At 45.9% G+C, this 27,909-nt stretch overlaps 2 protein-coding genes and 1 long non-coding RNA gene across 3 annotated transcripts; all 3 read left to right on the top strand.

Moving 5' to 3' along the window:
- The first annotated feature begins 1,501 nt into the window (after positions 1-1,501).
- On the top strand, positions 1,502-7,777 carry LOC128409483 (zinc finger and SCAN domain-containing protein 31-like). The gene is made up of 5 exons (XM_053380007.1): positions 1,502-1,618; positions 4,231-4,724; positions 4,920-5,001; positions 5,330-5,412; positions 7,612-7,777. The coding sequence occupies exons 2-5, from the start codon at positions 4,323-4,325 to the stop codon at positions 7,666-7,668; spliced, it is 624 nt and encodes a 207-aa protein (XP_053235982.1). The 5' UTR covers positions 1,502-1,618; positions 4,231-4,322; the 3' UTR covers positions 7,669-7,777.
- A 3,614-nt stretch (positions 7,778-11,391) lies between these two features.
- Positions 11,392-14,114, top strand: LOC128409510 (uncharacterized). The gene is made up of 2 exons (XR_008329231.1): positions 11,392-11,826; positions 13,483-14,114. It is a non-coding gene; the product is annotated as an uncharacterized LOC128409510 (long non-coding RNA).
- Positions 14,115-20,444: 6,330 nt separating this feature from the next.
- Positions 20,445-26,449, top strand: LOC128409472 (neurotrophin receptor-interacting factor homolog). The gene is made up of 5 exons (XM_053379990.1): positions 20,445-20,998; positions 23,738-23,819; positions 24,298-24,380; positions 25,073-25,199; positions 26,194-26,449. Exons 1-5 carry the CDS (start codon positions 20,543-20,545, stop codon positions 26,244-26,246), a joined length of 801 nt encoding a protein of 266 aa, XP_053235965.1. The 5' UTR covers positions 20,445-20,542; the 3' UTR covers positions 26,247-26,449.
- The last annotated feature ends 1,460 nt before the right edge of the window (positions 26,450-27,909 follow it).

Raw genomic sequence — 27,909 nt, 5'->3', positions numbered from 1 at the left:
CAGAGGTCCAGAAATGAGAGTGGTTTGGAGGAAAATGCTGTTGATTTGGTTTGTCTCCTGCTGAAATGGGAGACTCCGAGCTGGGAGGGAGAAGACAGGTACATCTTACTGACTTTTGATGGTTAATAATAATTTTATTATTTGTACCCTACCCATCTGACTGGACTCTCCCAGCCACCCTGGGTGGCTTCCAACATATATAAAAAGCATCAAAAAGCATTGCAAGTTAATAATAATAATGTTATTTATTAGGAGGACCCTACCTTCTCCATATTCCCACACCTCTTTCCCTTTTGCTCTTAAAATCCACTCATGAATGCCTGCGAGGCCCGTCCCCAAGATCCATGAATATGGAGAAGGTAGGTCAGGGGACTCATGATAGGTCAGAGAAAGGAGAAGAAGGCTTCTCAAGGAGCAAACATGCTCTCTGAAAATGCGGCCTTCAATGAAACGGTTGAGCCACAACTCCACGTCGTTCAAATCATTTAATTCTCATTTAATCGGCCGCACCAGCAGTTGGGGGAAGCTAGTCAGGAATATGAAAAGATAACCCAGGGTGTAGAGGGCAAAAGAGGAGGATGAGGAGGAGACAAGACACGTCTTGTTTGGAGGACCCTGCCGTATTCTCTGTCCCCACACCTATATCCCTTCCACTCTTAGAATCCAGTTCAGTTCATTTTAACCCTTAGAATCAAGCAGAAAAATAAAGTATTTTTGTCATGCTGTAGCTCCATTTAAATCCATGGGACTTAAAAACAATCCTGTGGTGCCTTAAAAGACCAACCAATTTATTCTGGCAGAAGCTTTTGTGGCCTATATTCAACAGAGGTGTGAAATGCTACCCTCAGTTATATGTATACTCAAGTTTTGGGGCAGAAGGGTTGTCAGCTGAATAAAGGAATGAAATACAGAAAAGTATATATGGTGATAATTATGTTGTTCACAGTGTTTATTCATACAGAGAGACGAAGTCCAGATTAACTTATCCCACTGATGCCAAAGAGACCAAAATTTGACTACCTCTAGATCTAATAATCTTTCAAACGGTATTTTTCACTGGAAAGTGAACAGTTGGAAGAATATATTTTTTGAGCGCAAGGACACATTTGTCATCTGAAAGCAAGACTGGTGTAGATCTGTGCTCCAGCACAATTCTCAAAACAATCACATGAAATTAAAAAAAAGTGAAATGTATCGGAAGTTCATATAAGGATGTAGCGTTGCTTCAAAGGGCACAGTAACTTTGCTGGCGTTTGCTGCACCTAAAGAAGAGTCTGGCAGGTGGTCACCGTCCCTGTGCTGAAAGAAAGGTCACCCAGCCCCTAAATCGCCAAACTACTTGGGGAAGGGGAAAAAACCTTCCCTGAAACTGTCAAGATAACAAACAATCCTGTGGTTGGGGGGGGGGTGGAATCAACAGCGCTCCCTATCGGGTCTAGTAAACAACGTCAGCTGTGTGGTTTTCTAAGGGTTAAGGAGAACTGAACTGGCTTCCTAGAGAGGAAGGAACTTGGAGAGAAGGGAAGGGAGCGGAGTCCTCCAGGGCAATACATGCCCCCACTCCATAGTCCTTCCTGCCTGGCTTTGGACTTGGGGGTGGGAGATCATCTGGGATTTGGTAAGTCGACCCCCCACTCTATTTTGTGCATTTGGGGGGAGGGTGCAGCTGATCCATCCAGGGGACCCCCAAGCCCTCAAATCAGGGAGCGCAGATTCCCGCGCTGCAGAGCCAAATTTTGAAACGTTGGGAGAGGCTGCAAAGCAGGTCCGAAACATTTAGCTGACCTAAGCAGAATGCATTTTCAATTGCTCCCTGTTGGTGAGGACCAGATCCAAGACAGACGGTTCCCTTGTTTCTGCTTCCAGGATCTGGTTAATAGGATTGTCTGCATGGCAACAAAATAATAATAATAATAATAATAATAATAATAATAATAATAATAATAATAATAATAATTTATTTGTGCCCCGCCCATCTGACTGGGTCTTCCCAGCTTCTCTGGGTGGCTTCCAACAAAGATTAAAAATACATTAAAATGTCACACATTAAAAACTTTCCTGAACAAGGCTGCCTTCAGATGTCTTCTAAATGTCAGGTAGTTGTTTATCTCTTTGACATCTGATGGGAGGGTGTTCCACATTATTATTATTATTATTATTATTATTATTATTATTATTATTATTAATACGCCGCCCATCTGGCTGGGCTTCCCTAGCCACTCTGGGTGGCTTCCAACAAAATCTTAAAATACAGTAATGCATCAAACATTAAAAGCTTCCCTAAACAGGGCTGCCTTCAGATGTCATCTAAAAGTCTGGTAATTATTGTTCTCTTTGACATCTGGTGGGAGGGCGTTCCACAGGGCGGGTGCCACTACTGAGAAGGCCCTCTGCCTGGTTCCCTGTAACTTGGCTTCTCGCAGTGAGGGAACCGCCAGAAGGCCCTCGGCGCTGGACCTCAGTGTCCGGGCAGAACGATGGGGGTGGAGACGCTCCTTCAGGTATACTGGGCCGAGGCCGTTTAGGGCTTTAAAGGTCAACACCAAGACTTTGAATTGTGCTCAGAAACGTACTGGGAGCCAATGTAGGTCTTTCAAGACTGGTGTTATATGGTCTCGGAGGCCACCCCCAGTCACCAGTATAGCTGCCGCATTCTGGATTAGTTGTAGTTTCCGGGTCACACGTAGAGCGCATTGCAGTAGTCCAAGCAGGAGATAACTAGAGCATGCACCACTCTGACAAGACAGTCTCCGGGCAGGTAGGGTCTCAGCCTGCATACCAGGTGGAGCTGGTAGACAGCTGCCCTGGATACAGAATTGACCTGCGCCTCCATGGACAGCTGTGAGTCCAAAATGACTCCCAGGCTGCGCACCTGGTCCTTCATTCTTAGCGTAGGCTGAGTTCCAAGAGGTATCAGGGGTAAGGAGTTATTTAGCACCCACCCACGAATTACTCCATAAAGGTGCTTGCAGAAAGCAGCTTCTTCCTGATCTCAGGCCAGCAGGAAATTGGCATTCTTGTTTCTAGGATGAAATGTGCACTAAATGAGAGGTGGAGGAGGAGGAGGAGACTGCAGCTCTTTAGGACCCCAAAGGATTACTAAGTATTAGCTAGTTTCCAAATGCAGCTGCGGGTTCCTTCATAATTTCAATACACAGAGAGGCAGGGAGGAACCAAAGTAATACCTCTGACGTTTCAGTTCTGTTTCAGTTCTCAAGTGAGATCGTCTCACAGGCTGAGGAAGCGGCTGCAAGTCTCAAATGGAAGAATGCTGGGGCTCAGTAGTGGTCCATGGCCCATAGTTTGAGAACTGCTGGCTTAGAAGGCGGCTTGTATAATTTGCTTCATAACTTTCTTTCCAGGAGGGCTACTGCATCAGTATAATCAGGCCCTGGTTAGGGATGCGGGTGGCACTGTGGTCTAAACCGCAGAGCCTCTTGGGCAGCTCAAATCCTTGTGACGGGGTGAGTTCCCATTGCTCTGTCCCAGCTCCTGCCAACATAGCAGTTCAAAAGCACAGCAGTGCAAGGAGATAAATAGGTACCGTTCTGGCGGGAAGGTTAAGCGGCGTTTCCGTGTGCTCTTGTTTCCGTCACGGTGTCCCGTTGTGCCAGAAGCGGTTTAGTCACGCTAGCCACATGACCCAGAAAGCTGTCTATGTTTAAACGCCAGCTCCCTCAGCCTGAAAGTGGAGATGAGCACCACAACCCCATAGTCAAATTTGACTGGATATTATTATTATTATTATTATTATTATTATTATTATTATTAATACCCCACCCATCTGGCTGGGCTTCCCCAGCCACTCTGGGCGGCTTCCAACAAAATATTAAAATACAGTAGTGCATCAAACATTAAAAGCTTCCCTAAACAGGGCTGCCTTCAGATGTCTTCTAAATGTCTGGTAGTTGTTGTTCTCTTTGACATCTGCTGGGAGGGCGTTCCACAGGGCGTGTGCCACTACTGAGAAGGCCCTCTGCCTGGTTCCCTGTAACCTCACTTCTCACAGTGAGGGAACAGCCGGAAGGCCCTCGGCGCTGGACCTCAGTGTCCAGGTAGAACGATGGGGGTGGGGACGCTCTTTCAGGTATACTGGACCGAGGCCTTAACCCTCCAGGGGTTCTTTACCTATTTTTAACTATTGAGACCCATCCACCTTTGCTCAGGGAACATTCTTCCTATTCTGAAAATGAAGCAATTTTACAGAAGAACAATGTCTTGGCCTTCTAGGAATTACTAGCACCTCTCATTAGGACAGACAGAAATTGGCAGAAGAGCAAAGGAGTTCCTGTGAACCTCTTGGAGACTTCCTGGGAGTACCGATGGAGGAGGAAGATTCCAGAGGACTTGAAGCAGGAAGTGGCTGGGATGCCATCGAGACTGGAAGCAGTAGAGGATTCTGGGAGAACACAGGGACTAAGGACACCCTCATCTCATACGTTCAGCCCCAGTGTTTCAGGCATTTCCTTTACCAGGAGGCCAAAGGCCCTCGGGAGGTTTGTAGCCAACTCCACCATCTTTGCCATCAGTGGCTAAAGCCAAATCAACACACAAAGAAGGAGATCCTGGACCTGGTGATCCTGGAGCAGTTCCTGACTGTCCTTCCATCAGAGATGGAGAGCTGGGTGAGGGAATGTGGAGCGGAGACCAGCTCCCAGGCGGTGGCCCTGGTGGAAGGTTTCCTCCTGAGCCAGGCAGAGGAGAAAAAGCAGGAAAACTGGCAGGTGAGTGCTCCAATCTAGAAAGCACCAAGAACTTCAAATGTGATGGAGCGTACCTCAAAATTCGCTAGTAATTGCAACATTTTTTGAAAGCTTCCAAGGAAGGATATACAATAACCCTTAAGGTTTCTGCTTCTTGTAATGCCTTTTCTAATTTTTCTCCCCATTCCATGTTTTGAATTTTTATTGCCGTTTCAGGGGAAGGTTCTGTTTGCAGAGATGAGCACTGATTTCTCTCATAATGGGAGGACTCCAACAGACACCAGAAAGCACCCACTGGGTAAGCATTGCAGAAACAGATCCCAGTTTGTCTTCCGTGTTTAATTGCAAAATACTTCCATGGGCTCCTTTAGTGTTTGGAGCAGAAAGTACTTCTTTCCAGCCTTTTTCATAAGTCAAAACAACATTTCCCTGTTTGTAAATGTGGGGACACATGTGTTGAGTTGCGGACAAAAGCCCAAAGCGGGAGAGATGCAGTTCCACACTCCTGAAATATAAAATTGGAATAAAAAATTCAACAGTTGAGACTATTTGTAAAGCCTGTTTGTAGTTAGACATGCAGTGCTTAACCTCTGAGACAAGCTTTCCATCAACTTGGTATTTCACAGGTGATGGGATGATGCTGGGAAGATCTCTTCAGCCATATTCTCTTCACGGAGGAGGGGAATCGGCTTCTGTGGTACCAGATCAGGTAGTGGGGCAAATCAGTAGGGGAAGAGAGGCTGGGGGCAGCCAGATTGCTTCTGTCCTTTCCTCTCTGAGCCAGAATCAATTCACTTTCCTTAATTGAAATGTGACCTGAACAAAAGCTTTGAAGACCACTCAAGGAAACTTTAAATCCTGAGAATAAGGAACAGCTACCATGCGGGTGGTGCTGTGGTGTAAACCACAGAGCCTAGGGCTTGCCGATCAGAAGGTCGGCGGTTCGAATCCCCACGATGGAGTGAGCTCCTGTTGCTCGGTCCCTGCTCCTGCCAACCTAGCAGTTTGAAAGCACAGCAAAGTGCAAGTAGATAAATAGGTACCGCTCTGGTGGGAAGGTAAATGGTGTTTCCATCAACTGCTCTGGTTCGCCAGAAGCAGCTTAGTCATGCTGGCCACATGACCCGGGAAGCTGTATGCCGGCTCCCTCAGCCAGTAAAGCAAGATGAGTGCCACAACCCCAGATTCATCCGCGACTGGACCTAACGGTCAGGGGTCCCTTTACCTTTACCTCCCCTTAACTATCCTTTTGGATGCAGCTAGAATTGTTTCTTAGTAGTAGCAGTGCTACGTATGAATTTAAATAACATTTAATGCTAAGGTAAGCTTCTAAACAGCTGACAGAGTAGAAAAAGCAGTTACAGAAATGAAACAATTCCATTGAAACATTAAAATAAACACCCATAATTAAATTGTACAAAAAAAAATTATGCCATTAAAGCAACACAACAATTTATAGACAATGGACAACCTAGTAATGAGCTGTCTCTGAGGTGGACATATTTCCTTTTTCTTTTAGGATCCCATATCTTTCGAGGATGTGTCTGTACATTTCACAGATGAGGAGTGGGTGCTGCTGGATCCTGACCAGAGAGCTCTGCATAAGGAAGTCATGGAGGAGACCTGTAGGATCATGGCCTCTCTCAGTAAGACTGTCTGTTTTATCTCTCTTATGAAAGTCAAGTGTTTATACATGCGATGAACCTACAACATTGTGCTGGAATTCAGCAGCAGCACCTATGGCATCTAGTTAATGCCTCTGCAGTTAACCTCAAATGGAAGATGGTATATTGTTTTGTCTCTGAATATGATTCCTCCAGTTTCCCCCTTCTAAACAATTAGCAAAGTGGTTTTGACTGCTCTAACCATTGGTCAGTCTTGCCCAGTGTTGTCTCCTCTGGCTACAGCATCCCTCCAAAGTTCCAAGACAGCACATTGAACAGTTCCATCTAAGATCCATTAGATGAGCAAGGGGAACTAGATCTGGCTGGTGAGGCGGATAGTTCCCTGCCCTATGCCTAAGCCAACTTTGACAGGTGGTCATTCATATCTGTCTATCAATCTTCTGACGACATTATGACATCAGGTGGCAATTAGAAAGGGGGGAATTCAAAGCCCCCTTGAAGGCCAGCTTTCAGCGCCAGTCAGCTGATCAGTGTGGAAAATCCTTTCACATTTACCTGGGAGTTTCTAAAACACCCTAATGCAGCTTATCTTAGTTTGGGCAGATTGGCTGATCAGTGCAGAGACGGGAGCTTTTGGGATTCTGGCCCAAGGAAAAGTTTCTTACCTTCCTTTTACAGAGAGGTTATAGAACCCAGACTTTTAGATAATGGTGTTGTCCCGAGTGAATCTCCACCCCCCGTCTCTCCCACTTCCTCATTCATCACTTCTACGGGTGCTGCTACATGCCCTCTGTCTTTGAGCTCTTTGCTCTCCTACTTTTAAGGCCGGGTTCTGGGAGATGGTGGGTCTGGAATGCTTTCTAATGACAACGTGTCAGCTGGGTGTTGTTCCAGCCAGCTACCCCATGATTTCCCAGCTTTCCCCCTCATCTGCCTCTGAGCTGCTACCTCCCTCAAACCCCTGTTGCAAATCTATACTATCTCCCTCTTCCTCCCCCCTGGAAGGGTCCTGACAGGAGCCTTACTTGCGAAGGAGCAGTCAGGAGTGCATTTTAAGCAGCCAGCTGGTTGTGGGCAGTCACATATTTTCGTCTCCGCACTAGGAAGTCATAGCTCTGGGGCTAACAGCCTCTCAGCCCACCTTAGGACCCCTGCCAGAAAGATCTGCCTCACATCAAAGTCCCTTCAGTTCTTCCATTTTTACAACTGTTCCTTGGCATTGCTCAATAATTTGGAACCCAGTTTCATCCTAAGGCTCTAATCAGTTTCTGTCTTCATTGCAGAAGGTGATGAATTGGAAACCAAGAATAAAGGAGACCACGATAATGTCTACGCAGTGAGGGAGCAGAATGTAAATTTGGAGAGTGGAGAGAGATTCAGCCAGAGGTCCCAGCAACAAAAAACGGACGGTGGGAAGAAACAGTATCAGTGCTTGGAATGTGGAAAAAACTTTAGCAGGAAGTCAAATCTCACTAGGCATGAAATAATTCATTCAGAAGAGAAACCGTATCAATGCTTCGACTGTGGTAAGAGCTTTAAAAGAAGCACAGACTTCCTTAAACACCAAACATTTCACACAGGGGTAAAACCTTATCAGTGCTTGGAATGCGGAAAGTGCTTAAGTCGAAACAACCGTCTCGCTTCCCATCAAAGAATTCATACAGGGGAGAGACCATATCCATGTTTGGAATGTGGGAAGAGCTTCAGTATGAGTGACAGCCTGACTACACATCGAAGAATTCATACAGGGGAGAAACCATATCAGTGCTTGGAATGTGGAAAGAGTTTCAATTTAAAGCATAATCTCACTTCCCATCAGACACTTCACACAGGGGAAAAGCCATTTCAGTGCTTGGATTGCGGAAAGAGCTTCTCTCGGAATGACCGTCTTACTTTCCATCGAAGAATTCATACAGGGGAGAAACCCTATCAGTGCTTGGAATGTGGGAAGAGCTTCAGTTTAAAAGTAAACCTCACTTCCCATCAAACACTTCACACAGGGGAAAAACCATATCCATGCTTGGAATGTGGAAAGAGCTTCAGGTTGAAGCAAACTCTCGCTTCCCACCAGACGCTTCACACGGGGGAAAAGCCGTATCAGTGCTTGGAATGTGGGAAGAGCTTCAGGTTAAAGCAAATTCTCACTTCCCACCAGACACTTCACACAGGGGAGAGACCATTTCAGTGCTTGGAATGCGGAAAGCGCTTCAGCCGGAGCTACCATCTCACGGCTCATCAAAGAATTCATAACGGAGAGAAGCCGTATCGGTGCTTGGAATGTGGACGGAGCTTCAGTCAGAGGGCCTATCTCACTTCCCATCAAGCAAAGCATGATGGAATCAAACTATGAAAGGAATAAATGCTGGCAAGTCATAGGTCCGGACAGGGCTGTGCTGCATGGTGTACATCTGAAAGCACAGGTGTGTCCAGCTCTCACATATATCTCTGTGCCTTTGGTATGGAGTTCTGCTCTCCCCACAAATAACCTCTATCAGCAAGGCTACAGCATCTCTCTCAGTCCTTCTTTTCATCCACTTCCAGCAAGGCATGAAGAATGGTATTCCATTGGAGCTTTGAGCTACCCAACCAATGAAAATCTGGGATTTAAGTACAGTGGTACCTCGGGTTACAGACGCTTCAGGTTGCAGATGCTTCAGGTTACAGACTCCGCTAACCCAGAAATAGTACCTCGGGTTAAGAACTTTGCTTCAGGATGAGAACAGAAATCATGTGGCGGCAGTGGGAGGCCCCATTAGCTAAAGTGGTACCTCAGCTTAAGAACAGTTTCAGGTTAAGAACGGACCTCCAGAACGAATTAAGTTCTTCACCCGAGGTACCACTGTACTATTTTGGGCCAATGTATCCTTAGGGGGAAGGGAGGGGATCTCCCTGTATGAGTGAGGGTCATAATGCCTTTATTTCATTGTACCATTGTTTCCTACAAGTCCCTCTAGGTTAACTATTCTGCTCATATTTCTAAGTCTGAAGTTGAAAGGAGATGTCCCTGCTTAGAAATGACAGAAGGGTTATCTTTACTGTTTCCTGTATTTTTCCTGTTTCTTGAGTTTTCCTTTGGAGAACGATAATCTTGACCCTGGAGATCTCCATTCTTTCTTTTGATAGGAAAGATACAGTGCTGTATAGGGAAGTTTTTTAATGTGTAACGTTTTATTATGCTTTAAAATATGTTGGAAGCCACCCAGAGTGGCTGGGGCAACCCAATCAGATGGACGGGCCATAAATAATAATAAAAATTATTATTATTATTATTATTATTATTATTATTATTTATTTGCTGGTAATTAAACATTGCTAGCAACATGCATTTAGTGTGCATTTACCCTAAACTTCCAGGACCCATCACAGGTCACGATTTCTAGAAATGATTTGTGGCATGATAGCTGTACATTTCTCAGAAAGAATCCTCACTGAATTCAATGTAATCTACAGATAATTGTGTCCAGAATTGCAGACTGAATAGGCTAGTCGCAGGACTTTTAACAAAGTACCCATCCAATTCTAGGACTATGGGAAAAGAATTCCCCCAGGACCCACCTTATTTACTCCTATGTCTTATTTCCAGAAAGTGAAATAAAATAGAGAGATATTGAATAGTCTGGGACCTGGGAGATCAGGGTTAAAATCCAGTGGAGGCACAAGCTGTTTTGGAGTTGTAGTCCACTTGGTCAGATGAATCATTCTTGATAATCCATGAAAGACTATGCAGTACTGTGTTATCCTTCTATTTATTGATACCCTGCCTTTTCTCCTTATGGGACTAAAGGCAGTTTATGGATAAGAGCAAGAATGGCTAAAAAAGAAAAGAACCATCTTTTCTTTAAAACAATTGTTAAACCATAAAAAATAATGACAGCAAGAACAGCACAGCACCAGCCCTTTCATTCAAAGCAGTCAGTTCCCCAAAGTGTCAGAACAAGAAAGTTTTCACCTGCTAGACGAAGGGAGTTGACTTTTTGAGTGTTTGGAGGGTTCTACTCGCTTCTCTCTCCCCAATCCCAACCCCACAAATGTCCCTACAGCTGTTAGAATCCAGCTCAGTTCATTTTAAACCTTAGAATCCAGAGGAATAAATAAAATTACAGTGGAACCTTGATTGTCGAACGTAATCCGTTCCAGAAGACCGTTAGACTTCTGAACCGTTTGACAACCAAGGCACAATTGCCGGTCGGCAAATTCCTTTTTAAAAATGGAGAAACGCGCCATGGAAGCTGTTCAATTTCTGAGGCGCATTCAGAAACGGAAGCATTCACTTCCGGGTTGTTGGCGTTCGGGTTCCAAATTGTTCGGCTTCCGAAATGTTTGACAACTGAGGTTCCACTGTATTTTGACATGCTGCAGCGCCACTGAAATCCAAAGCATTCCAAAATGAGGTGTTCAGGAACCAAGGTTTGACACTCTCGTGTGTGTGTGTGTGTGTGTGTGTGATGTTTTAGAGCTATTTTTAAGGAAATTCACCAAAATCTAGACTTCTGACATGGATTGCTAGATTTTCCTGGACATTTGAGCAATTTCCGCCCGTACACTGTTCCGACGGCTGTATTCCAACTATGTCCGGAAAATTCCAGACATATGGCAACCCTATTATGTATACACATGTTTTGGGGTAGAAGGGTTGTAAAATCCAGAAAAGCACATATGGGGACACGATGGTGATAAGGTAAAGGTAAAAGATAAATGACCCTTGGACAGATAAAGTGACGGGTCAGGGTCTAATTCATACTCACACAAAACCCAGCTGCTGATGCCACTGATACACTGGTATTGGTAAGTCAAGATTAATTTGCCCCATTTATGTCAGTGGCACTAAAATGTGATTGACTTCCTCTCAATTCAACCTGATCAGTTATTAGAAGCAGCCCAACCCTTTGGGACAAGAAATCTGAAGCCTGAGAACCTGGGGTGTCACTCGGACTATGAGCACACCCTGCATTTAAAGCACATACCCCCCCATCCAAAATATGGGAACTGTAGCTTACCCCTCACAGGCACAACTCCCGACACCCTCCAGAAACTATGCTTCCCTGGTAAAAAAACTCCAGAAACTATGCTTCCCTGGTAAAAATGCACTCTAAATGTATTTGGCGTGTGCCCAAAGCTCCCCTGCATGGGTCAGAGCATGATCCACCCCCTTTGAGAGGCACAGAGGGAGCTGATCCTGCTCCTTGGCCTTCCCTCTCTGCTTGGTTTTCTCAACAGGCAATGCCAAGGATTGAACCCTGGAGCTTCTGAATGGGAAGGACTTTCCCTTCCAGCGGCTGCTGAGCTACAGACAGTCTTCCTGCATAGCTTTCTAAGGGTTAAGGGGAACTGAACTGGTCTCCTAGAGAGGAAGGGAAGCGGGTGGAGTCCTCCATGGCAATGCATTCCCCCCCCCCCTCCAAAATCCTTCCTGCCTGGCTTTGGACTTGGGGGGTGGGAGGTGTGAAGGTGGCCTCTGTCTCTCCCAAGATCCCATCAAGGGGCCCTTCTGAGATTTGGTAAGTCAACCCCCCCATATTGTGCATTTTGGGGGAGAGTCCAAGGTCTTCTTTGGGGGAGGGTGCAGATGATCCATCCAGGGGACACCCCCCAAGTAAGGAGCTCAGATTCTGTCCCTCTGCAAAGTCAAGGAGCTCCCTACTGTTATAAGGGTCTAATAAATCATATGTTCATAAATTTACAAGGCAAACCTACATAAGTATATAAACTACATATATAGTACAGGAGAGCAATCCTGAAACCATTCTGACTCTCCCAAATTGACCTCAAATGTTTCCCTGCAAGGAGGAAGGAAATGGGAAAGCCTCCCCATTGTCTCTTTGCTCACAAATCCTGTCTTAAGGGCATATCTGTGTATGAATAGGGCGAGCCTGTGACCTGGATTCAGGAACAATTTACCATCACAAAAGAATGGCCAGGATGCCCAGGTAAAAGCAAAAAAAATTTCCTTCCAGTAGCACCTTAAAGACCAACTAAGTTAGTTCTTGGTATGAGCTTTCGTGTGCATGCACACTTCTTCAGATACAGGTAAAAGCAATCAGTGACCATTATCAGGTATCCTGGCAGACAGGTTTTCTGCTGTAGACCGCCCCTCCAGTGATGTATGTATGATCTTTTGGGGGGGGGTCTTGAGCTACAGGGGAGGCAATTAACACCATTGTTCTAGGTTCCTCCCCTCCCTCCCTGCATGGGGTGAGCGGGGGACCCTGTTGCAACAGTTTAATAAAGATCATGCTTACTATCTGCTTTGCTTCTCAATATTCTCTGGTTGGCCTCTGTTATTTTCTCCTACCGATAGAGGACCTACTTAAGGACTCCATATGGGCTGTTCCCTCCATAAGGGAAAGAGAGCAGTACAGTGGTAGCTTGGGTTGCAAACACCTCGGGTTACAAACACTTCGGGTTACAGACTCCGCTAACTCGGAAGTAGTACCTCGGGTTAAGAACTTTACCTCAGGATGAGAACAGAAATCGCGCGGTGGTGGCAGCAGGAGGCCCCATTAGCTAAAGTGGTCCCTCAGGCTAAGAACGGTTTCAGGTTAAGATTGTACCTCTGGAACGAATTAAGTTCAGAACCAGAGGTACTACTGCATTTTTCTTATAACACTACATTTATGGTTCCTCCCCCAAATTAGTTAAGCAATGGTCACTTGCATGTGCTCATTCAGACATGCAACACACGCAGAGGGGGAGGGGGTGTTTTGTGATGGAATGGAAAACACTTCTGAGAACGGACAAGCGGTCTTTTAAGCAAATGATCAAATGCAAGTGACAACCTGTCTGAAAGTAAACCTGTTGAATGGGGGCAGGAGTGCATGTAACAGAGGCAGTCTGGCCAACACACTGGGCAGTTTTAAGCATATTAACACAGGTTTCCAGCTTTCATTTCTCACAAGCTGAGGAGGGGGGATAATGAGGCTGCGAGGCCCACATGCAGGCATGCTGAGGCTCAGCAGAGGTCCAATACTATGAGAACTGCTGGCTTAGAAGGTGGCCTGCACATTTAGTTTATTAACTATCCTTTTAGAAGGGCTATTGCATCACTATAATCCAGCCCTGGTTACTAGTTGGACTCATCCACCCTTGCTTGGGGAACATTATTCTTCTCTGACAGTGTAGCAGTTTTACAATAGAACAATGTCTTGGCTTTGCAGGATTCAATGGATGAAAAGGACACCCTAACCTCAGAAGTCCAGTGCCAGCAGTTCAGACAATTCTGCTACCGGGAGGCTGAGGGTCCCCGATATGCCTGCAGCTGACTTTACAATCTCTGCCATCGGTGGCTGAAACCAGAGCAACACTCAAAGAGTGAGATATTGGACCTGGTGATCCTGGAGCAGTTCCTGACTGTCCTTCCATCAGAGATGGAGAGCTGGGTGAGGGAATGTGGAGCGGAGACCAGTTCCCAGGCGGTGGCCCTGGCCAAAGGTTTCCTCTTAAACCGGGCAGAGGAGAAGAACCAGGAAAGGCAGCAGGTGAGAGTGGCAACCATCAAAATCTCTTGGCAACCATCAAAAATTTCACCTGTGGAAAACACCATTGAAGTGCTTGGAATGCGGAGACTATTTTGACAAGGTCAAGTCTCATTTTGCATCAGAGAGTTCACGCTACGGAGAAACCATTTAACAATTTGTCAAGAGCTTCAGTCAGAGGTCCCATCAAACAAGCAACAGCAGGGAGAAACCATATCAATGGTTGGAATGTGGTGACAACTTTGACAGGAAGTCGAGCCTCGTTTTGAACCAAAGAATTCACACAAGGGGGAAACCGTATAAATATCTACAGAGTATAGAGAGCTTTGCCTGCGACCTGGAATGATCCTGTTCTGCAAATAATAAATAAATAAAACACCATTCTACTTTTCTGATTTTGACACACCTTTGCATAAATGCAAAACCTGGCGTCTCCAGACTAGGTGAAAGGAGCAGAAAGCCTAGAGGGCCCTTTGTTGTTGTTGTTTAGTCGTTCAGTCGTGTCCGACTGTTTGTGACCCCATGGACCACAGCACGCCAGGCACTCCTGTCTTCTAGAGGGCCCTTAGCAACGCTCTTAACAACGGAAGGGGAGCAACGAGTCCACGCTGCCCAGAGAGCCCTTAGCAACCCTCTTAACAACGGAAGGGGGAGCAACGAGTCCACGCTGCCCAGAGAGCCCTTAGCAACCTCTCTTAACAACGGAAGGGGGAGCAACGAGTCCACGCTGCCCAGAGAGCCCTTAGCAACCTCTCTTAACAACGGAAGGGGGAGCAACGAGTCCACGCTGCCCAGAGAACCCTTAGCAACCCCTCTTAACAACGGAAGGGGGAGCAACGAGTCCAACGTTGCCCAGAGAGCCCTTAGCAACCCTCTTAACAACGGAAGGGGGAGCAACGAGTCCAACGTTGCCCAGAGCGCCCTTAGGAACCTCTCTTAACAACGGAAGGGGGAGCAACGAGTCCAACGTTGCCCAGAGAACCCTTAGCAACCTCTCTTAACAACGGAAGGGGGAGCAAGGAGTCCACGCTGCCCAGAGAGCCCTTAGCAACCTCTCTTAACAACGGAAGGGGGGGCAACGAGTCCATGCTGCCTAGAGAGCCCTTAGCAACCCCTCTTAACAACGGAAGGGGGAGCAACGAGTCCAACGTTGCCCAGAGAGCTCTTAGCAACCCCTCTTAACAACGGAAGGGGGAGCAACGAGTCCACGCTGCCCAGAGAACCCTTAGCAGGGAGCAACGAGTTCTTGCCAGAGAGCCCTTAGCAATCCTACTTAATGAGACAGTCTGAGCCTCAAGGAGCAGGGAGGGCGGAAAAATCGAACTAAGCACAACCACCACCACCCCCGAAAAAAATATGGGGCGGGGGTGTGTGGAGACGGTTGCAGGGCAAAAATAAGGCAGTGCCGCAGAGAAGACAAACTCAGCAAGGGAGCAAGTGTGGGTTGGCGCTTAGATAAGAGCCAGCAGGGCTGGTGTTCGCAAGGCCTAAAGAGGAGCCTGGCGGACCAGGGTCCCTGCGCTGAAGTGGGGCGCCCGGCCTCTTGAGATGGAAGTAGGCAACCAAGCCCAGAAATCCTATGGCGTGCTTTAACCAGTCCAGTCCTAGAGGTCTAGGAATCGGAAGTTTGAGACCCTGGAGCGCGTCCGCGCGCGTCAATGAATGAATGAATTTTATTATTACGGTCACAGACCAGTTCCGGCTCACTTACAATATCAGGAAAATCACAAAACACAAGAGGAATACATTGAATTGCAATTGGGTATAGCAGAGACAATACAGATATAGTTGCAGTTAAAAATATATATTAAATCTTGATCACTAAAATATAACCTAAAATTGTCATTTAAAACCTTTTTGTAGTACAGCTTGTTCTCTAAGTTTTATGGCAGTCGCACAGAATTTCGCGCGCATCAATGCCTTTAAAGGGCATCCCCACCCACCAGCCAAATTTTCCAAAATTATGCGAACTGTAGCTTCCCTCTCACAAGAGGCACAATTCCCAGCAGCGCCTCTAACAAACTACCGCTCCCAGGATCCTTTTGCAAGGATAATATGCGGTGTGAATTGTGTGAATTTGTTTCACGCGTGCCCAGAACCCTGTTCAAACACCCTTCTGTGTTCAGGGGGTGGCTCCTCCTTGCCTCCTTCATGGACAGGTGCAGCAGGAGGTGATCTTGCCCTTTGGTCTTCCCCAGGACTTGCCCCCTGGCTTTTCATAATGTTACCGGAAAAATCTGAGGGCTCCCTTGGACAAAAGCAAAGACACCAACCAGGATAACTTGGAGCAAAACAGCAGCCTGTAGGCTTGGCCTTTATTGAACTGTTGCAACAGGGTGTTCCCCTCACTTGCAGGAATGAGGAAAGACACAGAAAAATGGTGTGCAAGACCTTATAAAAACTTTTGAAATTCCGATCCTCTAGGTCAAGCCCACCCCCAGAAACATCATGCATACATTACAGAAAGGAGGGGTTGAGGGATGAGTTGTGGTGGTAACCTGAGTGTCCTGTCACCTGGCTGATTCCCTTCTCCCCCCTCCTCATGAGTCATTTTCAGAAGACAAAAGGTAGTCGCAGTTTCCTGCCCCCAGAGGGAAGATCTGATCATTGTCCTTTGTTCCAGTCCATGCTGAATCCACTCCCATATCCAAGTTCTTTGTTATCTTGATTGTCTTCTGTCTAGGACCATCAGGGTTGGCATAGCAACTGGGCGGGGCTCCTGTGGATGTGCTGGGATGCTCAAGGGATTATGGCTGGCCTGTATCAAACCTTCCCCTTTTTGTAGTCCTTCCCTCATGGAGTAAAATAAAAGTGGAACAGTGCCAATCCGATGTATGATTGATTTTCTATGAATTTATAACAGAAGTGTAGCGTATGTAGTGTGTGAGTGTGAGTGAAGTTTGTACAAACTGAATGATTGGGGGGGGGGGGTTCCTGCTACATAATTGGGAAACTGCCACGGATTGAACCCGGGAGCTTCTGCCTGCAAAGAGCAGCCGCCCCGCCTCCTGCCCCTCGCGCCTTTTAGGCTTTGTAAGGGTTAAAGCGATCCGAACTGGATTCCTAGAGCGGAAGGGAATAGGGCGGGAGATAAGGGGGGGGGGTTGCAGAGTCCTCCAAGAGAGAAAGCCCCTCCCTTCAAAGCCCCTTCCTGCTTGGATTTTCCCGGGGGGAGGAACGTGGTCTTTGTCTCTCCCAGCGCTGCATTGAGGGGACCCGGTGAGTTATTCCCCCCTTATTTTGTGCATTTGGGCGATGGGGAGCCCCAGTGCTGCAGGAAGGAGAGGGTGCAAAGGGGACCTGATCCACCCAGGATGTCCCCCCAACCAAGGAGGGCAGCCTTTTTCTCTCCCTGTGTGCAAAGGCAGGAGCTGCGTTTTGAAATATTGCGGGGAGGAGGGGAGGATTTAAAGTTGGTCTCGGTGCAAGTGTATCTCCAATTGAGCTTTGATTAGATTTAGTAGCCCCTCCCCATTAATCAGGCAGTGGCTTCACCAAGGGTTCTGGAAGACACGCATGTGCCCATTCAGACGTGCAATGCCTGTGAGACGGAGAGGATCATTTGAGACTGAATTCACAACACTACTAAGAACTATTGGAGGCCTAGTAATCGGAAGAATCAAATGGCTGTAATGGGGGAGAAGAAGTAATGGAGGGAGCCCACCCCCAACCTGCAAAGAACCATAATTCACAGATTCCCCTGTTATGGGGGGAAGCTGGATGGTTACGAGCTTAGCAAGGGAAGGGAGGTTGGTGGTGACCATTTATTTTACTGCACCTTTTATGTCTCCTTTCTGAAGCCTTAGCCTGAGAGATGCTACCAGTTACATGTGGACACTACTGAGCAAGATGGACCAGTGGTTTGATTGGCCATTTCTGCCCTTTAGGATTAACCTCATCTTGGGCTACAGTGGCCATATTCTGTGCCCTCAAGCTGTCCCTTTTCTTTATTTAACACAGTGCACAAATCCCTCCCTTTAGGCAAAAATCTGGAAGCCACGGATAGAAGAATTAAAAATGGACCGAATATTTGAAAATTAAAAGCAAACTCCTGGAGCTGTGGAAGATAAACAAAGCCCCAGAACTTAAGCACCACCTGGCTGCTAAAGGCTTTAGGTTTTGCTTCCTTTAACCAGACCAATGCATTTTTGTACTATAAAGAGCCACATTTTTCTGCCCCACTTGCAGATCCGTACAGTTTCAACCAATCTTAATGTGACCTGATTACTGCAACCCTATCTGCATATTAATTTATGTGGGAGTAAGGCCCAAAAACAAAAGGAGATGTACAGTCGTACCTTGGTTTTAGAACAGCTTAGTTCTCAAATGTTTTGGCTCCTGAACGCCACAAACCCAAAAGTGAATGTTCCAGTTTGTGAACTATTTTTGGAAGCCAAACGTCTGACGGGGCTTCTGCAGCTTCCGATTGGCTGCAGGAGCTTCCTGCAGCCAATCGGAAGCCGCGCTTTGGTTTCTGAACATTTTGGAAGTCAAACAGACTTCCGGAACGGATTCCGTTTGACTTCCCAAGGCACAACTGTACTTCTGAGTGGACATGTACAAAATTGTTCTATAATTTCATTGTAGTGTGAATTATCATTGAATGAATGGACAAGAGGAGACATTTCTAAGCCTCCTTCCAGCATTTTTTATTTGCCTTTTTTTTTGCTGGCAGTGATGAATCTACATATAATGACTGTGTACAGGTATTTTGAGAAGTACAGGAAAGCCACCTTGTGTTTGCTGGGATTAAATGTAGACTGAATCATCACTGAAATGGCAACTCATTAGGACCCAAGGGATTTCTTACCAATGGCTTGTGACCAAGCAACTCACTTCTCAGTCACAACCGTTGACTACACTCACATTGTTTTAAAACAAAGGGAGGAACATGTCAGTTTGCATTTCTTAGTGCAGAAAGAGGGTTCTGGAAGATTGTGTGAAAAAAACAAGCAGAAGGTTCCTGATGTTTGGGTTATTCCTTCAGAGAAACTCAGTACAGTGGACGCTCAGGTCGTGAACGTGACCCGTACAGGATGCACATTCGCAACCTGCGACGTCTGCGCACATGCGGATTGCAATTCGGTGCTTCTGCGCATGTGCAAAGTGCAATTTAGCGCTTCTGCGCATGTGCAACCCCCGAAACCTGGAAGTAACCCATTGCGGTACTTCCGGGTTTCAGTGGGTCTGTAACTCAAGGTACGACTGTACAGCTGGCTTAAACTGGTTCTGTTATCTCTTCTTCAAGGTCCTGCTGACTATTAAAAAGAGGCCAGAAGGAGCCTGGGTTTCACTTTCTATCTCTCTTCTTTCTGGTGTGGTCTGTAGATAGTATGCTTGGTGTTAAAGTTTAGTCTTATTATAAGTTATTGTAAGTTTAAGCCTTCTGCAACTGGATTTCTTATGGATATTTATGAAAGTTTTAAAGATTTATATAAAATAGAAAAAACAAAAGAGCAAACAGAAACAATAAAAATACATACAAAACACATGCAACAAGTATAATTTCAATCCCCTATATTCATAAAACTTACTTTCCCGACCTCCTCATACCTCCCCATTCTGTATTCCAATCTCTAATTAGTTCAATTCAGCAAATCCTTCCCCTAATTTCTATATAATTTTTGACCTTTCTTTTCTTAATTACATAATCATTACAGCTAAAAACCACTTAATTTCAAAATCAACATCGTTCTAACATTCAATAATTTTACAATGTTTCTTAAGATAGTCCTTAAATTTCTTCCAATCTTCTTCCGCCGTCTCTTTTCCCTGGTCTCGGATTCTGCCGGTCATTTCTGCCAATCCCATATAATCTATTACCTTCATCTGCCATTCTTCCACGGTGGGTAGATCTTCTGTCTTCCAATACTTTGCAATGAGTATTCTTGCTGCTGTTGTGGCATACATAAAAAACGTTCTATCCTTCTTTGACACCAATTGGCCAACCATGCCCAAGAGAAAGGCCTCTGGTTTCTTCAAGAAGGTATATTTAAATACCTTTTTCAATTCATTATATATCATTTCCCAGAAAGCCTTAATCCTGGGGCACGTCCACCAAAGGTGAAAGAATGTACCTTCATTTTCCTTACATTTCCAACATTTATTTATGCTTTATGCTCATTTGCCTTCAGTAGCAGTAAAGCTCTGCTGGATGAAATATCAGTTGCCTTTGGTCTATTTTTTCGGAATCCTGCAACGTGTTTTAAGTTTTTACTCTGCAACTATACCTTGGAATCTGCTTTGGATCAGTATTGAGTAGAATTCCATGACAGAGCTAGACTGACCCCTCTGGTATTGCACTGCTGAGGTCTGCTTGTCTCGCAAGGTGAGGAGGGAGAATGAAGTGACCCTGAGGTCCACCTGGAAGAAGCCTGGCGCTGCTCTGAGCCCGGCTTTGGCTGGGGAGGGCGGGATATAAATTTATTATTATTATTATAGAAGTGGTTCTTGTCCAATGTTTTGAGAAAAGCTGACATAGAAGTTGGCCTGCATATTTTGCATCATAACTTTTCTTCCAGGAGCACTATTGAATTATTTAATAATAATAATAATAATAATAATAATAATAATAATATAATAATAATAATAATGTCCCACTATAATCCAGCCCTGGTTGCTAGTGAGACTCATCCACACTTGCTCAGCGAGCATTTTTCCTCTTCTGAAAGTGTAGCAATCTTATAACAGAGCAATGTCTTGGCTTTGTAGGATTTGGTAGCACCTCTCGTTAGGACACACAATGGCAGAAGAACGAAGGAGTTCCCTTAGACCTCGTGGAGGTTTCCTTGGAGCGCAGATGGACAAGGAAGCAGGAAGAGGCCGCAGTGCCGCCAAGATTGGGAGCGGTTGGGCATCCTGGAGAACCTCGCTGCAGAAAGTCCTGAGTGAGCAGCGTGCCCACAGCTCAGATCTACATCGCCAGCAGTTCAGGAATTTTCACTACCAAGATGCCCAGGGGCCCCGAGAGATTTGCAACCGACTCTACCATATTTGCCATCGGTGGCTGAAGCCAGAGCAACACACAAAGAAGGAGATGCTGGACCTGCTGATCCTGAAGCAGTTCATGAGTGTCCTTCCACCAGAGATGGAGACCTGGGTGAACGAATGTGGAGCGGAGACCAGTTCCCAGGCGATGGCCCTGGTGGAAGGCTACCTCCTGAGCCAGGCAGAGGAGAAGCAGCAGGCAGGACAGCAGGTGAGAGTGTTTCATTTTCAAAGTAAGAAATCTTACTTTGCAGCTTCCATTGCATCCGCTAGCTCTCGCCCGGCACAACTTTTTAGAATAATTAGGTCAATAACATCCTTAGGAGGACAACCAAATTTAAGCACAAATTCGACCCACAGCTGTGAGGCATTCGCAAGCTTTTTTGCAGAGAAAGTCCTGTTGCTCCGCCGTGACCTCCCTGCCAATTTAGATACAGTGACTGAACTGGAGGCCCCTCGACTGACCTCAGGTCCAGTGTTGGACCATTTCGATCGGATACTCCCTACTGATGTGGATAGATTCCTCCAAGCTGGTAGGCCCACCACCTGCCTCCTTGATCCGTGCCCGTCTTGGCTGATTAGGGAGTGTCCAGATGTTGCGCGGACCCCCCTGGTTGAAATTATCAATTTGTCCCTTGACACAGGGACATTCCCAGGGGAACTGAAGGAAGCAGTGGTGTGTCCACTCTTAAAGAAAACTTCATTAGATCCCTTAGACCTATCCAATTACCGCCCAGTTTCAAATCTTCCATACCTGGGTAGGGTAATTGAGAGAGCGGTTGCTGAACAGCTTGGTAGGTATCTGGAGGAAACATCGGCATTAGATCCATTTCAGTCCGGTTTCCGTCCTGGTTTTGGGACGGAGACGGCTCTGGTTGCCCTAACAGATGATATCCATAGACAACTGGATCGAGGTGGGTCAGGACTGCTGATCCTTTTAGATTTGTCAGCAGCCTTTGACATGGTCGATCATGATTTTCTGGACCACTGCCTTGCAGACGTGGGGATTCAGGGCATAGCCCGTAACTGGCTGTGCTCTTTTATCTCTGGTCGGGGACAGACGGTGGCACTAGGGAGGGAAATGTCGTCACGCCACTCCTTGGTGTGTGGAGTGCCGCAGGGCGCAATTCTCTCCCCGATGCTTTTTAACATTTTTATGCGCCCCCTTGCCCAGATTATCCGGAGCTTTGGGCTGGGCTGTCACCAATATGCTGATGACACTCAGCTCTATCTGCTGATGGATGGCCACACCGAATCGGCCCCAAACACACTGACCAGATGCTTGGAAGCTGTGGCTGGATGGTTTCGTGGGAGCCGATTGAAACTAAATCCTTCGAAGACAGAGGTCCTATGGCTAGGTCGGGATGGCATGGGGATGAGGGACCAACTCCCTTCTCTTGCGGGGGCCCAATTAGTGCCATTGCCTTCCGTTAAGAGTTTGGGTGTAATCCTTGACGCCTCCCTTTCCATGGAGGCGCAAGTTACAGCAACAGCCAAGGCGACATTTTTCCACCTTCGCTGCATCAAGCAGTCGGTCCCTTACCTTTCCCGCCCCGACCTGGCCACAGTGATCCATGCGACGGTCATCTCCAGGCTTGGCTACTGTAATTTGCTCTACGCGGGGCTGCCCTTGAAGCTGTCCCAGAAACTCCAGCGGGTACAGAATGCTGCAGCAAGGCTCCTCACGGGGTTTTTGCCATGGGAGCATATTCACCCAGTGCTTTTCAAGCTGCACTGGCTCCCGGTGGAGTACAGGGTGAGATTTAAGGTGCTGCTTTTGACCTTTAAAGCCCTTCACGGCCTAGGACCCTCATACCTACGGGACCGCCTCTCCTGGTATGCCCCACAGAGAGCCTCAAGGTCCATAAATAACAACACCCTAGCGGTCCCAGGCCCTAAGGAAGTTAGATTGGCTTCAACCAGAGCCAGGGCCTTTTCAACACTGGCTCCGGCCTGGTGGAACGCTCTGCCTCTTGAGACCAGGGCCCTGCAGGATCTGATTTCTTTCCGCAGGGCCTGTAAGACAGAGTTGTTCTGCCTGGCCTTTAGCTTGGAGCCAATTTGATTCCCTCCCTCCCTCTCTTTCTTTTTTCTTTTCCTTCTCCTCCTGCAATGAAGCTACATTTTAATATTTTAATGTTCCATTATTTTAATGTTGTATTTTATTTTTGTTTTTAAGTTGTAATCATTCATCTTGTTTTTATTATTGCTTGTAAGCCGCTCTGAGCCCGGCCTTGCCTGGGGAGGGCGGGGTATAAATAAAAAATTATTATTATTATTATTTAGATAGTCCCAAGAGTTTTGGAATCTGAGGGAGCGTATCCCAAAAATCTCTACTAATTGCCCATTCTTTTTTTGGAAAGCATTTAAGGAAGTTTCCCCACCCCACCCCGTCATTCCTTTTCTAATCCTTCTTCCCATTTTGTGTTTTGAATCATTGTGGCATTTGCCTCCTAGGTGGGTCATAAGGAAAGGGTTAAATGAGTGTGTGATGTGATTGGCCAGTGAGAATGCAAGGGGGGGGGAGTAAAAGTTAGAGTGGGAGGTTTTGAAAGTCAGTTGAGGTTTGGGAGTTGAGAGTTGAGGTTTGGGAGCTGAAGAAGGAGGAGGGAGGTTTAGGTGTGGGTTGGTAGAGTTGTATTGTGAGAGAGTAAGAGGAATTGTCAGGTGGAGTCAGATAGATAGTTGGGAATAATCAGTTTGAAGTTGTTAGGAACTAAGATTAAGAAACTGACAAGAAAAATTAACTGTAACTATAAGCTTGTTCCTGCATTTAAAAATAAACTTGATTATTTGTTAATGTTAACAACTGACTGGACTCCGTGTGCCCCCGTGAGATACGGGGTGGTGGCAGCGGAAAAAGCAATCGCAGTGGTAGCACAGGGTCAATAGACCGTCAAACGTCCGGGGGCCCTGTGTGTGATCGCCACAATCATCATTACTGTTTCAGGGAGAGGATTTGGTTGCACAAATGGAGACTGATTACTCAGAGGCAGAGACGGCTGCATCGGACACCAGAGAGAGGCCACTTGGTAATATTTAATTGGATTTATCCCAATTTCATGGCTCTTGGAAATAGGCTTTGGGCTCATTTAATCTTTTCTGGAATGACACTTCTCTCTAGTATTTTCCACCCCCTGGGTAAATATTAATGAGATGTATCTCAAATTAGCCTCTTTCTGTTGAGTGTGAAATAAATCCGGGGGGTCCTTTAATTGTTTTTTTTGGGGGGTGGGAAGACACTTGTCGCCAGTTTTTTCCACAGATGAAAAATGTACTTGCTTAAAACAACTCCCTACTTTATGCATGGGGACCTGCACATTTTGCCCAAAGGGGAGAGTCGCATTTTCACACAGCTGATATATAAAATGGTATAAGCACATCTGTTTATAAACACTTTAATAAAATAAGTTTTTTACCCCCTAAGGCCTGAGTATACTTAAGCATGCATCACTTAACCTCCGAGAGGAGCAAGTTCAACTGTCTTCGCACTAACTTTGATTCTCACAGGTGACAGGATGATGCTGACAAGACCTCCTCAGCCACCTGCCCTTCACAGTGGAGGGAATGCAGCTTCTGTGGCACAAGATCAGGTAGGGGGGCAGATCAGTGGGGAGAGAGGGGCTGAGGGTAGCCAGGGTGCCTCTGTCCCCCTCACCTGCCTGGGCATGGATGAATCTCTCTTCCGCTTTGCCTCTTTAAAATCTGTCCTCAGCAAAGGCTTTGAAGGCCACTCAAAGAAGGTTTAAATTCTGACAATAATGACCAGCCACCTCTTATTAACAAGCCCTTCAGATAAAGCTAGAATTATTTATGGATTTTTAAAACATGCTAAAATAGGATTCCAAAGAGCTGACAAACAAAAAGTAGTTACGGAAAGATTAAAAATCAAAACACGCACCATGAAAATGTACCATTACAGTGGTACCTCGGGTTAAGAACTTACCAGTAATTCGTTCCGGAGGTCATTCTTAACCTGAAACTGTTCTTAACCTGAAGCACCACTTTAGCTAATGGGGCCTCCCGCGCCGCCGGAGCACGATTTCTGTTCTCATCCTGAAGCAAAGTTCTTAACCCGAGGTGATATTTCTGGGTTAGCAGAGTCTTTAGCCTCAAGCGTCTGTAACCTGAAGCATCTGTAACCCGAGGTACCACTGTATAACATTAAAATAAACACCCATAATCAGAATGCACAGCAAGGCAATCGCATTAAAACAACCCAACAATGAGTAATGGGTATTCCATATGCGATCTCTGAGGTGGAATTATTTCCTTTTTCTTTTAGAAACCAGCATCCTTTGAAGATGTGGCTGTGAATTTCACGGAGGAGGAGTGGGCCCTGTTGGATGCTGACCAGAGAGCTCTGCATAAGGAAGTCATGGAGGAGACCTGTGGCATCATGGATTCTCTTGGTGAGGCTCCATGCTGTATATTTGTTTTGAAAACCATAATTTTATATGTGATGAACCAACAATATTCTCATGTAGCTGAGTAAAACCACCTAGATAACCTGGGATTCTGTTTTTATATATATAATTTTTATTTATGATTTTCAGTTTTGTACATTTCAATAATTTTACAATGATTTTAACATTTCAAAACTCTACTTCCTTCCCCTTCTTTCTGCCGTTCCTTTCTGTGGTTTCTTATCTTTTCTGCATATCCTGAATTAACTTACCATATTTTTCGCCCCATAGGACGCACTTTTTCCCCTCCAAAAATGAAGGGGAAATGTGTGTGCGCCCTATGGGGTGAACGCAGGCTTTCGCTGAAGCCTGGAGAGCGAGAGGGGTCGGTGCGCACTGACCCCTCTCGCTCTCCAGGCTTCAGGAAGCTATCTGCAAGCCTTGCAAGCCCGGCAGGAGTTCCCGCGGGTTCACAAGGCTTGCGGGCAGCAGCCTGCAGCCCGAAGCACGGGGCGCCCTCCGGAGGGCTCCCTGTGCTTCGGGCGAGTGTCCGCAAGCCTCGCGCGCCCGGCGGGAGGTCCCGCCAGGCGTGCGAGGCTTGGGGTGGCAGCCGCGGCCGGGGGGGAAATAATTTTTTTTTATTCATTCCCCCCCCCCCCAAAAAAAAACCCCGAGGTGCGTCCTATGGGCCGGTGCGCCCTATAGGACGAAAAATACAGTAATCATTTATTCATCTACTTTAAATGTATACTCTTATAAAACTGCAGGTTATTTCAGTAATCCTGCCAATGTTCTTATCTATTTACAGTTTGTTTGGAAATATTCAGTAAACCATTTCCTTTCTTTTGTAAAAAGTTTGTTATCTTGATTTCTTATTTTTCTGGTAAGTCTCACTGTTTCTGCGTATTCCATAAGTTTTTGAATCCACTCTGCTTTTGTCAGAAGTTTTTCTTTCCATTTTTGGGCAAGCTGTGTATCAGCTTTTATGTCTATTTTCCAGAATGTGGAATAAAGCGGAAGAATATTAACTGGATGTGGGAGACCAAGGATTAAATCACCATTTGGCTACGAAGCTCCCTGGGTGACTTCAGCCCAGTCGCTGTATCTCAGCTTATGCTACCTCTCAGAATTGTTGTGTGAAGAACATTGGGCTACGGAGACCCATGACTGCTGCCTCAAGCTCCTTGAAGGAAAAGTTGGACAGGTGTAAATGAAATGCTAATGAACGATGATGATAATTAAAAGTCTTGTTTTCACTTGGTCTGTCACTTGCTTTAAATTGGGGGGAGTGGGGTCTGTGTGGCCAGGTTTGAAATCATGAAAAACGCATCCTAAAAGTCAAAGAAAAATCACTCTGGGGGTCAATCAGGATAGTGAGACCTACAAACATTGAACTTTACTTGTAGGTCATCAGCATATCCAAAGTGTGGCTGTCTGCTAGGGAGAGGCTTGCAGTTCATGCATCCGTACTACATATAAGCTCTGTAGACTAGTTCTCATCTGAACCATCTCTGCACTACCCTACTTTTTGTAATTGTGATTTAAATTTGCCAAAGGGCTTGTCTTCTATCTTCAAGACCCTCAAGCTTCACAGATTTGTTGTGGCATAAGCTCTCTTTTTGGAGCCGCAGTACATGTAGTAAACTTCATCAGATGCATTGTTCTTGATAATCTATGAAAGTTTATCTAATAATACATTTGCTAGCTTTCAAAATGTCACTGAATTCTATAGAGCACCAGGGAATTTTATAGAGCCAGTGCCATAGAATGAGCCTCTGGCATAGAAAAGGGACTTTTTACCTAGGTCTCTACAGCTTCATAATTTAAGTCCTCCAGTTGCTCATCACCCCCACCCCCCAAATGGTATGAGTAAAATTGTTTAATGAACAAGAGAATCACTGCTCCCTACTTTGCTGATACTAATTTTTCAGAGTGGTTTAAACAAAAAGAGATTGCCAAAACCTCATTGGAGCAAAAAATAAAACAAAACCTTAATTTCACATATACGCTCACTAGAGGTGACGGACCAGAAGGAGACCCTGGGGTCACAGTAGATACCTTGATGAAGATGTTGATCCAGTGTGCGATGACTGTAGTTCCAGAGCCGTTGAGCACAGTCCTCAAAACAACCACATTGAATTAAAAATAAAGTGTTTTGTAAGTTCATACAAGGACAGGGCATTGCTTCAAAGGGAGCATCGACATGGCTGCAAGTTGCTGCTTCTAAAGAGGTTTCTGTCAGGTCACGGTTCTTGTACAGAAATGGAGAGCCTGGCCTCCAAATGGATTCAATAACCCAGTGTAGAAATTGTAAGGCCAAAACCCATTAACCTGATCAGTTATAGGCAGTCCAGTCCTCTCAGTCAAGAAATCAGAAGCTGGGAACCAAAGGTGCCCCTCAGTCTGCATACACACCCTACATATAATAGAATCACAGAGCTGGAAGGAATGCAAATCATATGGGGACTGAACCTGCAACCTTGGTGTTGCCAGCACCACGCTCTAACTGAGCTGTCATTTCTGCCAATGCAAAAATCCTGGGAACTGTAGTTTGCCAAGCTACAATTCCCAGCACCCTTAACAAATGACAGATTCCAAAATTGTTTTGTGGGGATAAAATGTGTTTTCAGTGTATCTGAAGTGCGCACAGCCCCAGATTAAATCTGTGCTCAGCTCATGATTCTTCCTTGGCTTCTCCTTTGAGAGGCACACAAGA

The sequence above is a fragment of the Podarcis raffonei genome, chromosome 2 (assembly GCF_027172205.1).
Source record: "Podarcis raffonei isolate rPodRaf1 chromosome 2, rPodRaf1.pri, whole genome shotgun sequence".
Lineage (NCBI taxonomy): Eukaryota > Metazoa > Chordata > Lepidosauria > Squamata > Lacertidae > Podarcis > Podarcis raffonei.
The sequence above is the reverse complement of the archived record's forward strand: the minus strand, read 5'-3'. Positions and strand labels throughout refer to the sequence as shown.

Excerpts from the sequence above, each read along its gene's own strand:
- LOC128409483 (XM_053380007.1), top strand. The coding sequence starts at position 4,323 with ATGGAGGAGGAAGATTCCAGAGGACTTGAAGCAGGAAGTGGCTGGGAT. Across the intron at positions 5,002-5,329 it reads CACCAGAAAGCACCCACTGG|GTGATGGGATGATGCTGGGA; the intron begins GTAAGCATTGCA and ends GGTATTTCACAG. Across the intron at positions 5,413-7,611 it reads CTTCTGTGGTACCAGATCAG|AAGGTGATGAATTGGAAACC; the intron begins GTAGTGGGGCAA and ends TCTTCATTGCAG.
- LOC128409472 (XM_053379990.1), top strand. The coding sequence starts at position 20,543 with ATGGCAGAAGAACGAAGGAGTTCCCTTAGACCTCGTGGAGGTTTCCTT. Across the intron at positions 23,820-24,297 it reads CACCAGAGAGAGGCCACTTG|GTGACAGGATGATGCTGACA; the intron begins GTAATATTTAAT and ends TGATTCTCACAG. Across the intron at positions 25,200-26,193 it reads TGGCATCATGGATTCTCTTG|AATGTGGAATAAAGCGGAAG; the intron begins GTGAGGCTCCAT and ends TCTATTTTCCAG.